The sequence below is a fragment of the Mixophyes fleayi genome, chromosome 10 (assembly GCF_038048845.1).
Source record: "Mixophyes fleayi isolate aMixFle1 chromosome 10, aMixFle1.hap1, whole genome shotgun sequence".
NCBI lineage: Eukaryota > Metazoa > Chordata > Amphibia > Anura > Limnodynastidae > Mixophyes > Mixophyes fleayi.
In genome coordinates, this window is record NC_134411.1 from 14,492,872 (window position 1) to 14,508,353 (window position 15,482).

Genomic DNA, 15,482 nt, shown 5'->3' on the forward strand with positions numbered 1-15,482 from the left:
AAAAATAATATTGATAGACATTTAAATATACTGTATATACTAGTAAAAGAATGTCATTTAAATTTTAAAGTTCCGGCCTCCACCTCCCCTAAATAGCCGGCCAATCACTCTCCTTTTTTAGAATTCATTCTATAATATCTATGTAATATCTAATCGAACATCTTAATATCTAATATAATTATAAAAATAATATTGTTAGACATTTAAATTGACTGTATATACTAGTAAAAGAATGTAATTTCAATTTTAAAGTTCCGGCCTCTACCTCCCCTGAATAGCCGACCAATCACACTCCTTTTTCGGATCTTTTTTAGAATGTTTATCTTATTATTATTAATAATAATAACAACAACAACATCAATAATACTAATAATAATATCAATCTTAAAAATAATAATATTTTATCTTAATCTTAATAATAATAATAATAATAATATTAATGATAATAATATTGATAATAACAACTAATCTTAACCTTAATAATAATATGTAATCTTAACTTTAATAATAATATTAAAATAATAATAACAGTAATAATAATAATAAAAATAATAATAATAAAAATAATAATAATATCTAAACTTGAAAATAATAATAATAATTATAATAATACTATCTAATCTTAATGACAATAATATTAGTAATAATACATTTAATGATAATAATAATAATATCTAATATTAATAATAATAAAATATACTTTTAAACTTAATAATAATAAAAAAAATGTCTAATATATATTTTTTAATCATAATAATAATAATATTAATATAATCTTAATAATAATAATAATAATAATATCTTATTTTTTAATAATAATAATTATAATAATAATAATATATAATACCCCTAATAATATCAAATCTAATTTTCATATCTAATATATTTACGATCTTCTAAATGCCATCTCTCTCCTCTTCATTCTGGGCTGTATTATAAGCAAAACAAAAGAAAAGTTATTTTATGTAAACATTTACAGGTTTGTTCCCTGAAGAAGCAGGCTAATACAACTATATAATATTAACAATAATGGCTCCTATCAGGTTATTATATGTACAGTTATTTGTTACACTGTGAAATGAGTTATTAGTAAGAAATGAGGGGGCTCTGCTTTACTATAATGGTGGCTCACTATTCTCTTAATACTTTATAGTCATCTTGTTTCTGTAATCCAGAAGATGTTGTTAGTGAATGAAATAATTGATGATAACCGATGTCCTCATACTAACTTGCTGGCTTTACCCACAATTGCATCTTAAGTCTGGTAAGTAATTTTCACCACTCACCACAGGGGTAGTGTACTAAACAGAGTGGGCAATAGGCTGTGATTTTAACCCTGGAGGTATTGGCTATTATTGGGAAAAACATCAGAGTGGTCTGTTACTAAGGAAACCCTATGAAGTAATCCTGTTACTAAAATGTGACCTGTACACCAATGCCTTTGGTGATGTCACAACTATAAACTTCAAAGGTGACATTGATTGTCAGACCATGGTTTCCCCAGTGTCATTGAAGGTTGGATTATTGCTGCTTTCCAGAAGCTGTTGATCTACAAGTACTACAAGTACCATAATACCCTCAATCAGTTACAAGAAAAAACTCACGCACTTTTTATAAGTAGTCAATCTTGTAATATCATTCAATTAATTTTTACACACACCCACCCCCAAAAAATAATAAGAGAATTGTGACACTAAGATGAGCTCTGAGTTCCCACCTTTCAGATACAGGAGAAGTGATGGGAAAATACTTGGACTTTTTCTAAACTCTATAAATGCTACAAGGAAAGTCCATATAAGAAACTCTCCTCTGTGCTTTGGAATAGAGGGTGGATTTCTGTTTTATTTTTCTTTTGAGAAAGTGGTTCAGATTTATCTTAGTGAATTCAATCTGTCAGTTCAAGATTGGTCACACATAGATCAAGGGTCGGTATAACACACATAAGATAACACACAACACTGCTATATAAAATATTATCACATAGTGCATCACTGTATAATATTATCAGAAAACACATTATTATATAATATCAGAGAAAGATCAGAGAAAAAGTGAGACAGGAGAGGAAAAGTGAAAATGTAATCAGGAAGGTAAAACTCCAATTGGTTCCCTACTTCAGGTAATGGGAGGAGGACCTTTTATTTGCTATATATGTGGGGAGGTGTCAAAGCAGAAGTTTGGTCACTTTTATTGAATGAAAACAGATAAAATGGTAAATACACCAGTGACTCTTACCCGTTAGTATGGTGATTGGCACAATAAGTGGACATTAGTGTCTTCTTATCTTCACCAGGTCAGATGTCAGATGTCTACTGCAAATTAGAGAAAATTAATGTTAGAAAACTGATCACATTTCTTTCCCCGTTAGTCTATATGGTGCTTCAGACCACAAGACAGTAACTACTGAGATATAGAGACACCGGTGAAATACAGACTGACATATAAAGACACATATTTACATATACTGAACATATTTACAATAACTACAAAGATACTACATACGCCAAGTGCTGTCTCTCCATCTTCACTTGTTGGGCTCCAGAGAACAAACGATGATGGGCGATGTTGTGCCAACATATATAACCTGGGCTGACGAAGGGGCCACGTGTTCTTAATGCCGGCTGGATCTTCTATTGCACCCAAAGGACAATCATCTGTGAGCTCTTGGTAGATGGACTCCAGGGCTTGTACCAGGCTGCTCCTGTGCGTGATGTTACTCCTTCACCATCTGAGGAGGTAGCGATACCTTCACTGGTGGCTGCAGGCAGAAGAAATATCACATATATTTCACATGAAAGAAATGAGGGAAAAGCTTCTGAACATATGAGGAAAATAGGCTCTGTCTGTAATAAGAGATAATATGCTCTGTTTTTAGCGTATTCTTCTTTCCTTTAGAATAAGCACAACTTAACCTGACTATAAATAATGTAACCAGTTACAGCAGTGACATTATGCTCTTTTACTTTTGCAGAATATGTGGTATTAAATGACCATTATATGGCAACACAATATAATGACAGCACCTCTACCCATTAAAGGGTGTAGTCTATATTTCTCATGGTTCACCCACTCTAATGAGGGAGATATCATCAGCAGAGGGTGAATATGAAGTGCGTCCTGTACTTTTATATGTCTACAATTACATACTTAATTATGTATTGATAAAGATTATAGCAGCCAATTTTCCATCTAGAGATTCACACAAATAGATTTAATAGTAAGTCATTAACAATAGGAACTGGATTCCCTGTTCAATACTCTCTTCCCACACCTCATATAGTGTAAGGCAAGTCTTTATCCATACTGTGTGCGTGCTTAAACCTGTTTTTGGCCTGAGAAGCAGCTTGCATTTACATATAAAATGCTGTTAGCCACACCACTCACAATGGGCCTGATTTATCAAGGGTTGTATCTGCCAAATTTGAGCGCATCAAATGCAAAATCACTCTGCACATGCCCAGAAGCAGCAGATATGACCGTGAATGCAATCCTGTATGCTGACAAGCAGAAGGGACACTTACTACTTTGCCATAGGAATGGTATCTACACTTTATCAGACATAGACTTTATTATTTTGTCTTTTTGCTTATTTGAGAGTGTGTATAGGTATATTGCATCAGGACTTGGTTATTGTACCTGTCTGAACCTATAATGTTATTAAGAGACACCCCCCCCCCCCCTACATACATGTACAGGAAGCGTGATATAAATGGTATAAGTGTATATGTGAGAAGCTGGAGTTTGAGATAAGTGGAATGAAATAGTGTGAGAATAAATTGATCTGGTTCATGTATAATGAATGTAAGTGGTATGGGACATAAATAGTATCTGAGATTTATAGTGTTGTGAACTTCCTGTGATATAGAGATATATATATGTGTATATATATATATATATATATATATATATATATATATATATATCTATAATATAAATGTCTAGTTGCGCGTGTTAGTCTGTCTGTGTGTGTGTGTGGAAAAAATAAAACCAAGCTGCAGCGCCACCTGCTGGGCGGAGTTATACACTGACCTACTAAATTCTTAGTGTGTGTGGAAAAAAAAAATCAGAAAGGGCTGAAATTTGGTATACTAAGATGTTTTTAATTTGTTAATTTAATTTGTTAATTGTTAAAAGTGTTTATAAAGATTTAAAAAAAAATATATATATTTCTTGAAGGAGAAGTGACAGTTGGGAGTGGTTGGTGGTTGCCGGGGGTGACAGTGGGGAGTGGTTGGTGGTTGCCGGGGGTGACAGTGGGGAGTGGTTGGTGGTTGCCGGGGGTGACAGTTGGGAGTTGTTGGTGGTTGCCGGGGGTGACAGTTGGGAGTTGTTGGTGGTTGCCGGGGGTGACAGTGGGGAGTGGTTGGTGGTTGAGGCCTGGGCTATGGCCCAAATGCATGACAAGAACCTTTTTAACACATTAAGTAGCTTGATTTGACTAGAATGCATGAGTATCATGCATGGGTTAACTTGTGTATATATATATATATATATATATATATATATATATATATATATATATATATATATATATATTTATATGTATATATACACCTCTCATTACACACTGAAATGTAATTTATTGTGTTAATATATCTATGCTAATAAAGTAAATGTAACTTGTTGATGTTGTATAATATACTTTGTTAATACGCTGTTTTATATTATGTGTAATACTGTTGCAAATAGAATGATAATTAGATTACAAAACATTTTACATGAAACTACATCTTGTGTGCAGTCTTTCCTGATAATATAAACATAAGCTTATGATATAAATATTGGTCCTGCAGATTTAAAGCAGAATGCAAATTGAATTCCATGGGTTAAACCTGAACTACCTTTGCAAAAAGTTTGCTGATGTTAATATTTATACATATTTCTATATAAGTTATTAAATGGTCATTAGTATATTTGCCAGACTATTAGTTACTTCCCCTTTACCTTGTATACATTTCAGCTCTGCACACTTACTTTGCCGGGTATGTATGGGGGTTGTATACGAAGAGCTTCTAGCTCCTCCCAATCAATGTCCCGGAAGAACGGATGTTGTCGAATTAAACCGTTCAAACCCAGACGTTTTTGAGGTTCGGCGCACAGGAGCTAAAAATAGCAATAAGAACATAGTTAAAGGATTGATCCCTTATATCTACATATCTGAGAGCAATGTAATTCAGTAATATGTTTTCAGAGGATGTGAATCTAGTTTAGGACAAATGTAGGATAAAATATTTCAGTTGTAAAGTGAATCCTGTAGAACTGATTGATGTGGATTGGAGTTGGTTTGAGCCATAAATTATTTACGAGCATCAGAAAAGTGGAACCAATAAAAGTAATCTGACATATGTAATACAGACAGTTTCTCCATATATATTTCTTTATTTCTTGTTTGCTTTACAGAAAAGTAATGCAGGCTCCTATTTGCACCATATACACCTCAGATATATGCAACAGCTAAGATACCTGCATCTAACATGGATGTAATAGACTTTCAATTGCTACAGTGCTATTTATAATATAGTACTGTGTCCGTGTTATGTGTAATACACATTGATGCTCAGATACTGCTGATTACACAGTATATGTATAATGTGTGTCTAATCCACATGTATATAGTGAGGGCTGGAGTATGTGCACTGAGAGAAATGATTACTGATATACAGCTGCTCAATAAAATCATTGTATAGAGTTATATTTGCAATGGCTGATCCATCACACAGTTACTAATTATTTCACTATCAGGAAGTAAAGATGTTTTTGCAGTGTGAGTATTGGTATAAATTCAGATACACAGAGGATCTCTATGACCTTGTTCCCCCACAGGAGGATTTTGTATCACTTATCAGAGTATATAGGGGGAATACCACCACCCACTGGAGTAATTGGGGAGCTACACAACACCACCACCAACTGTTACATACACACCCCGTTTGATAGGAACCTTACGTATGCTCAGTAACATCCCCAATGCTGCAGAGCGTGCAGGGGAAAAACATGACGTCACTTCCGTTACACATTTTCAGCTCCCCTAATGCTTTTTCTAAGTGTCGGCAAAGAAATTTAATTTCAATAATAGATGCTGACCAATGGGACACAATATTGATGGTATCTTTGTACCTAGCACTGTATACTAAGTATCTATTCTCACTCACCTCCTCAATGATGTCCCTTGTTGTTAGACTGAGGTTGAAGCCTGGTAAAGCCGAGAGCTGACAGATGAACGGGGACTCTCCAGTTGTCATTCGGAAAAGTACAACACCAAAGGAGAACCAGTCTACCCCGGTGTTGTACGTCTGTCCTAAGAGCATCTGCAGATAAGATGGAAACAGATCATTAGATTAGACTTCTATATAAACAGGAATATATACAACTGGTCAGTGATCACTGCACAATAGTCACATACAGATACACACAGGATAAACAGTGCATGATACTGTGTGGAAGTAAATTGGTAAGTACAAATATATGTGTTTAAATCCCCCTCCAAATACTTGTACTACCATACAAATGTAATGTATGGAAAGACTGCAGTGCTTGTAGTGTATACACATTTAAGCCCAGTTCTACACTTGGGCAATTTGAATATTGCACCCACCACATGGTAATGATGGCTCACCGAGTGCTGACCCCAAAATGACAGAAGGTAAATATGGAGGAATGAGTAGAAATGTGTCAGTCTTTACTCCATATTTGCCTTAGCACATAGACCCCATATATATGATTAGAACTAATATACTAAACACCTCACCTCTGGGGCAATGTAGCCGCGTGTTCCTGCATATCCGGTGGCCCCTTCGGTCTTATTCACAGCCAGCCCAAAGTCAGCGATCTTAATGTGGCCGGCTCCATCAATCAGGATGTTCTCTGGTTTTATATCTCTGTAACAATGACATTTATCATTTGTTTTCTTCTTTATGTGTTTGGGCATAGACAATATAAATTGTAAGTATCATAAATAACTAAGCCTCATTTACAGATGTCAAAACACGAACATCCCACAGCACAAATGCCTTTTGCACCTGGCTGGATAAGGGTATTCCTCTGTATTGTTTATGTGTGCACAGAATGTGCCCTCCCTGTAATATAGTCACTTGTACTTATATAATTATACAGTGTACAACGGCTGAATCAGGCCGCCCTAATATTCTCATATCACCCCCTAATCTATCACACCAGGTTAATGGTAGAAACAAGCACATCCTTAATTTAAATCCAGCTTCCTTCACCAGCCCCCACAACCAATGTTTACTTTACATATTCTCCAACCTCAGCTCAACTTGGCTTTTTAAATGGGTCGTGGCAATCTTGTCACACATTTCATTATAATCAGTAGTGACAGACGTGGGAACGAGTTCTACAGAGGGTGACTTGTTGTCTCTGTAGTAGTAGTCAGAGACATGTACCCAACCCCCGCTAGCATGGGCAGGCTGTCTGCGGACGCATACAGTGTACATGTGCCTGTCCAGCCACTCAGTGATGGAGAGGGGAGGGCTCTACTAAATCGCCCGCCCACCCTAAAAAAAATCTATAACCGCCCTGATCAAGTGCCTACCAGCTGATGACTGAGTGACTGTCTTTGCCATGGGAATGCATCAAGAATAAAAGCTTACTACAGTTTTTTTATGTTTTCTTTTTACTTTGTAGAACAACTATTCTCTTATATTTTAAAAAGATCATCATTGTACCTCCCTGTCACAATTTTGCACCCTTGGATAATTGGACCATCTGGCCTGTTAGTATAGGACAACCAGCTTTTAGGCCCAACATAAACAGTTCAACATACAAATCAATAGCACAAATGTCACTTTCCTGCATATTTGTATTGATTGGAATACTAGTATTAAATGAACACGATTGCAAAAACAATCATAATACTAACATATAGCACTTAATACATTGCTAACTGTTGTGTGTTTTATAAAGTTTCAAAATGAATCAAATTAACGACTCCAGGAATGGGAAGGAAATTGCCCTTTTAATAATTAATCTGTTCTCTTATTCTGTACTCTTTCTTCTGTTAAATTTACATGTAACAAAAAGTGTGACATTTATTGAGGTGACAAATCTAATGGTCTATTTACTATTGCACAGCGGTAACACTCAGTATGTTTTAATGCACAACTCAGCGATACATAATGTAGAACCACTGATAGTCACTATGTCGGGGCTGCTCAGGGAGCCTCAGGAAAGACCCCCCTCCTACACAAACTAATCTTACTGTTCACCAGCAGCTTTCTCTGGATTTTTGGCCTATTGCAGTTTGTTAAATAGACCCCTAAGACTGGACGCAATAAACTACTGAAATGAAAAAGCCTCCAGGAATTAGTGAAACGTGTTCAGGAGAGTTTTAAGCAAATCATCTCCCATTGTAAGAGCCGCCATTGCTGGGAAGGACATGTACATGGTAATGCCAGTAGTAAGATTTCTACTCTGTTTACTATAATGAGGAAATAAATGTAGATACCGATGTATGAAGCCCTTCAAATGGAGATGCTGGAGGCCGGAGACCAATTCCGCAGCGTAGAATCTGTTAAGAAAGATATGTGAAATGTAAAATGTAAAATGACTGGTTTTATTATTCTCACACATAAAGGTTGATCAAGGGAAAGGGAAAATGTTGATAAAATCATTTGGGTCCAGTGCAGGTAAAAGTACTGAGGGCACAGTGCAAATCATCTCAGTGCAGTACAGCTAATGTCATATTTTAGGAAAATAAGACACAGTTTTAAACCTCCAATTCAGGTCTTAAAATGAAGCTTGTGTTTTATGGTCTGAATGTACAAGGCCGCCAATGTATAGTTACTATAGCGCAAGCTGCTTGCTTTCTCCTACTATAGCCAATTCATTTAAACAACTACTATAGAATGTGATACTATAATGTATCACATTCTCCATACTGTGATCTCCTGTGTCTCAGATTTTCACTCACACACAATTACTCTCTGAGGCACACGTCAGCTCATTAATAAGTCTTACGTTGCCGTGCTGATGTCAAGACGGCCTCTTCTATCCAGGAGCTGTTCCAGGTCTCCTCCACAGGCGTACTCCATGACGAAGCACAAAGCGTCCTATCACAGACAGTAGAGATTAACACATTTACTATTCACTCTAGTACAGTCTTTCCTTTTACTGCTCTGTGTCTTCAAAATCTACAGTAGGCACAAATCTCTGCATCGCCTTTTACAAAGTGGCAATTAATTTCTCTGATTATAAATGGGTGGGGAACTTGTACCATAGATGCAGCTAAAATATTACATTATCATTACATTACATTACCTGACTTATTTTATATGCAGCTGTGACAATGTAAATGTTTGGAAATGACCCCGAAAAATGTACTAGGCCATCAACACAACCTCCAACATAACAGTGTGGTGTAGACACAGCAAACAAATGTAACACAAAATGTATGTATCCCTGAACTCATCTGCCGGCTTGTGCACTGTGTGTATATATATGGACACGGCCACATAATCCATACATTTGTCCAGGGACATTATACTATCTGATATGTGGTTATAATTTCTCTGTTGGTCCTTCCTGTCTGGGACTCATACATTTCGGTGTAATAAAACATGTCCTCACTAAGAACAGACTACTAATGTTCCAGACTCTTCATTACATAACGTTTTACATATTCTGCCTCTTAAGCTGCTTGTTCCTCCAAGGCTGCCCCATCAGCTCATGTTGTGGTCATTTAAGTATCACACTTGGATAAAAGTCTCAGTAATATATCATTCTATTTATTTTAAGAGAGATTCTTTAAAATCTGTGAGGATAGAAATGTTCACCATGAGGACACTATTGTAACTTTTAATTAACATGTCCTCATGATGGGCCAATTGTCCTGCTGGGTTCTGTCCCTCTCTGCAAAGCCTCCATCCTCATACAGATAACCTGGCGCTCGTTATAAAAGCAGATTGACAAAAGCCGCTCTTGCTCTGCTCTGTGATACGTTTGCTCGCTATATATGGGATCCCCTTTAGAGTAATAGAGAGGGAGCACCGCACAATAACACAAATCATTTAAATCTAATGTACCCAGTTTTCACCAACTACCATTGTTATAAATCCTCAGGAAGTCTCCCTCAGGCACAGGGAGCAGAATCATAAGAACAGCACAGAGCATTCACCTGACCACAAGGTACATTGTAACATTCATGGGAATACCTTGGTCCGGAAGGTCAGATAGCCGCGGAGTAAAAATTGACTTCCGCAGGCCTCTTCCAGGACCTTCTTCTCCAGCAGGGCTTTCTCCTCTTCTGCTGATGTCATGGCTCTCTTCCTCAAGATCTTAATAGCCACCTCCGTCTTGGTGACTGGTTCAGAGGCCAGCAGTACCTGTATGTGATAGAGAGATATAAATATGTTACAGGATCAGGTGCACAAGTGGCTGCTCCTCTATATATGTAGCAGGGATGTATGTGATGGGACAGAGAGAAGAAGAGATGTTACAGGGTCAGGGATACAAGGGACTGCTTAGATATATATATCAGGGAAATAGATAGATAGATAGATAGAGCAGGGCTACAGGTAATGGGATAGAGAGAGATGTTAGAAGCGGCATCCTGAGTATATTTATATATATCTCTATTGAAAACAAATGTACTATTTACAGTCAGTGTTTGTGGTGTGGACCCATTCCATATATATAAAATCAGTTGTTACTCCTAAATATGACTGCAAGTTGTGAATGACAGCTGGTTGGAGAGTCTGTCCTGAGCCCACTCACAGTCATACTGTTACCTATGAAGAAGACACCAAGCTGAGGGACTCAGTGGTTGGAATAATATCTCCCAACTGACAGAGTTCCTGGGCAGGGAACCCCCCAGTTCTGGTAGTTGGGGAAGGAAGTTTCTGTGACTGAGCTGCTTATAAAGAGTAGTTATTTTATAATGGTTTAATTGATTTTTAATATGTTGTGTAAATCAAATGTAAATAATTGTTATATCATAGTAGTTATTTCTTGGTTATTATCATGTCTCTTTGTTCCTGTCTTTATATAGAAAACTCCAACCAGCCCTGGCATAAAATCAAAATAGCACCCACATTTAATAATTAGGCCTCCCTACAGCCCCGACATTAAAATAATAGTACTCCCATTTGATAAATAGATCTATTTCCCTCCGACCAGCCCTGACATTACATTAATAATATACACATTTGATAAATAGACCTATTTCGCTCCAACCAACACAAACATTAAAGTAATAGTTTTTCCATTTAAAAAATAAACCTATTTCCCTCCCTCCAAACAATAACTTAATAGCATTTATGTTTAATATAACCATTTCCCACAACAATCCCTGGCATTAAATAATTAATATTCACATTTAATTAATAGTCTTCCTCCCCAAACTCAGCCCCACATTCAATTAATAGCCCCAAACCACCCCAGCATTACATTAAAGGTCCTGTCACCACATCTTAATTTAATAGACTCCAGTCTATTAAAAAGCCCCACCAATAAATACAATTGCCCCACCACCCCCCCACAAATAAAATAGCACCCATTACATTTTAAATTCCACCATTAAATTAATAGCTTACCTCCCACCCATGTAATATTAAGATAACCTCCCTCCCTTCCCTCATATCACACAATATATTAAGAACCCCCATTCCCTCACACATAATAGCTCCCCTCTGCCCTCCATCACACTTAACAACCCCACCATCACACATAAAAGCCCCCCACTCTGCCCTCCTTCTCACATAACAGCCCCCCCACTCTGCTCTCCTTCTCAAATAACAGCCCCCCACTCTGCCCTCCTTCTCACATAACAGCCAGCCCACTCTGCCCTCCTTCTCACATAACAGCCCCCCATCCTGCCCTCCATCACACTTAACAGCCCCCCACTCTGCCCTCCTTCTCACATAACAGCCCCCCCACCCTCCTTCTCACATAAAAGCCCCCCTCTGCCCTCCTTCTCACATAACAGCCCCCACTCTGCCCTCTTTCTCACATAACAGCCCCCACTCTGCCCTCCTTCTCACATAACAGCACCCCCACCCTCCTTCTCACATAACAGCCCCCCCACCCTCCTTCTCACATAACAGCCCCCCCTGCCCTCCATCTCACATAACAGCCCCCCCTCTGCTCTCCTTCTCACATAACAGCCCCCACTCTGCCCTCCTTCTCACATAACAGCCCCCCCAGCCTCCTTCTCACATAACAGCCCCCCCACCCTCCTTCTCACATAACAGCCCCTCCTCTGCCCTCCTCACATAACAGCCCCCCCTGCCCTCCATCTCACATAACAGCCCCCCCTCTGCTCTCCTTCTCACATAACAGCCCCCACTCTGCCCTCCTCCTCATAAATTATAAGTGTGCATATGTATTAAGGCAGAATAGATAACCCATAATAATCATCTCAGAACAAAATAGAATTCATGAAACTTACAACTCCGAAGCCGCCCTGGCCCAATACACGTTGGAAATTGAAACGCTTGTTGCCTGGAGAGACGCTCCCGCGGCTGGCTGACGAAACACCGCTTCCTCCTTGGGGTGTAAAATAAGGGATAGATTATTCATTTATTGTTTAGCAAGGCTGCAAAGGTGATGTTAGTTATACCTGAACTGGGTTACTTGGGAACCCTTATTTTTCAAATGATCAATATTATAATAGCAATACATGATACATATATAACAAAAACAGCATGGTTATATTGTAATCTTCAACATCTGCTTTTTCTATTGTCTTTTTGATTAAATATGTTTTATATATATATATATATATGTTAAAGTATGTATAATTTTACTGCATGTCCCATACAAAACTGTGTAATCTTGGGATTTATTTCCTTTATCAACTTTTTCTTTTTTAACCTTTAAATCAGTATTTGAATAGTATCAGACAACAAACACACACACACACACACACACACACACACACACACACACCATGTCAGTGTCTGACTACTGTACTAACAGTTCTCATCAAATACCTTAAAGGAGATGATAACCTCAGCAGAATTGTATTATTTACACAATCAGATGAAAGGTTAGACAAGATTGGGGTGCCCCTTGGCCAAACAGGGAGTCACAGGAATATATGTGTCATGAGTGACCCTCTTCAGCCAAGAATGACGAGCCTCATGGTCGATGGAGTTATACAATACATTGTTATAGGTAACTCCAGACAAGCTAATTGCTGAACCTTTCTGGTCCCAGCTAGTAGTACTAAGGAGGGACCCCCAACATTCAGGAGATTCTCGCTCTGCTCCCCTCAATGTATTATATAAATGATGACAACCAGGAGAAATGTGACTTCTCACCAGCTGGATGCAGGATGTGGGAGATATCTGACTGGATGATCCTCACTTGGAGAATATAATGAGGGGCCTGCGGAGAGGACTGTGTATCTAGATTTAAAGAGAACATTATACAAAAAAGCTGATTGTACCCAATGAGTTAGATTCAGATTAGATGCGCTGGGTTACAGCACCTTTTTGTTGTGCACCAGTCTTCATAAATGTTCCTAAAAATGTTTAATGTAATACTTCATTCATTAATCAATTAATGCATTAAATATTTAAATAATTACATTTGCCAGTGATTTCCACACTACTATTCATGTCACATATTTCATTAATTTGCTGTAACTAAAAAAAAATTAACCCCATTGATTTTTTTTTTTCATTTTAAATATCTGTAATGCCTGAATAACTGTAGTAAGTAACTCTTAAGATATGAAATATGAAGAAATACCCTCAATATTGTTTATACTGAAACATTTTCAATATATAAAATTGGCCATGTAAAGTATTATTTAAATTAACAGTCATTCAACTACATTTTCGGTCTCACCTATCACTGCTGGGGTATTACAAGTACTCCTTACTTAAAATTTTTTTTGCCTATAGATACTGCCTTCCCCTCTGTACCTGGTCTTGGCTGATCACCATCTAATTCCTCGGCCTTGCTCTCTTCTCTCTTCTTCCCATGGTCATCCTCAGGACTTGAGGATACCGCCTTCCCCTCTGTACCTGGTCTTGGCTGATCACCATCTAATTCCTCGGCCTTGCTCTCTTCTCTCTTCTTCCCATGGTCATCCTCAGGACATGAGGATACCGCCTTCCCCTCTGTACCTGGTCTTGGCTGATCACCATATAATTCCTCGGCCTTGCTCTCTTCTCTCTTCCTCTTCTTCTCATGGTCATCCTCAGGACATGAGGATACCGCCTTCCTCTCTGTACCTGGTCTTGGCTGATCACCATCTAATTCCTCGGCCTTGCTCTCTTCTCTCTTCCTCTTCTTCTCATGGTCATCCTCAGGACTTGTCCTCTTCTTCTTCGGCTCCGCTGTCTCTTTCTTCTGTCCCTTTCTGCTCCTCTTCCTTCCTTCCATCTTCTTGTTCTCCTCCGATAGCTTCTGCTTCACTTCACCAGACTCCATTAGAGTTGAGTTGTGACTTATAACTGCCGCTCACAACTCTGAAAATAAACATCTCCGTTGCCATGACTACAGGTACGTGATATCAGCAGGAGGATGGAATCCTGTGATGTCAGCGGTCTCACGGCTCCCTGTATACACTGTAATGTATTTATTATGAGGGAGGATCTGTGATTTTATGGGTAGAGGAATTTGTGGCTGGATTTTATTTTATGTTTAAAGATGAAGACAGTGTAATTTACAGTTTAGATATACCTAAGTAAGTACATTATTTCCATATAGTAGAGTGATTTATCCACATCTCGGGCCCTGCATCCCGGTTTCACTGTGCCTCTCTGAAATGTAACAACTTTTCCTCATTATCACCTCACCATGGATACATTTTACTAGCCGGGTTGTTGAAGGGTTGTGAGATAGTACAGTAACATCACAGCAGCTCTCATGGCCAAACAGAGCTACAATACCCCACACTGGTATAATTGTACAGTCAGATCTAAAAGCAAAGTTAGAGATTCACATTGCAATGAACAAATTCAGTATTATTTTGTGAGAGTACTATGTGTTTTGTCTTAAGGTGCCCATTTATCAGCCAATCAAGGCCAAGCAGCCTTTTCCCTATCAGATGTGGTCATACACGTGAGTCCCAGTAAATGGCACTATCTTTGAGCTGCCTCAAGGCATTTACAGTGGGCCCAATCTTTACTTACTGTTTTAACTTGTTTATTTATCCCCCATAACCCGAATATGTTTGAATGGTTGGTTATCTGATCTTGATTCACTTTACAAGAACTTGTCAGATTCAAAATTGCAACCACTAAAAATAAACACTCAAAATTAATTAGGATAAGTTCCATATTCTATTAATGGATGCATCAATCTGCACAGACCTAGTGACTCAGCATCCTTTACAATGGGCTGATCAGTTAATATATGTCTGTCCAGAAGTGTGTAAGACTTCAATATTGTTATTATAATATATTATATTATATTGTTATTATAGCCCCCTTTCTCAGTAAGGTTAGAGCCTGGTCTAAACAACCAGAATGACTCCCTGGACATGTTAGCCTAGTTATATGCTTTATTGTCAA

The 15,482-nt window shown here is 37.9% G+C and overlaps 1 protein-coding gene across 1 annotated transcript; it reads right to left on the reverse strand.

Moving 5' to 3' along the window:
- Positions 1 to 850: 850 nt before the first annotated feature.
- Positions 851 to 14,397, reverse strand: LOC142104112 (protein kinase C theta type-like). The gene is made up of 12 exons (XM_075188599.1): positions 13,887 to 14,397; positions 13,278 to 13,364; positions 12,404 to 12,501; positions 10,170 to 10,340; positions 8,977 to 9,068; positions 8,465 to 8,527; positions 6,749 to 6,878; positions 6,153 to 6,308; positions 4,975 to 5,103; positions 2,503 to 2,758; positions 2,236 to 2,312; positions 851 to 928 (listed from the first exon to the last, which is right to left on the reverse strand). The coding sequence occupies exons 1-10, from the start codon at positions 14,395 to 14,397 to the stop codon at positions 2,714 to 2,716; spliced, it is 1,482 nt and encodes a 493-aa protein (XP_075044700.1). The 3' UTR covers positions 851 to 928; positions 2,236 to 2,312; positions 2,503 to 2,713.
- Positions 14,398 to 15,482: the final 1,085 nt, after the last annotated feature.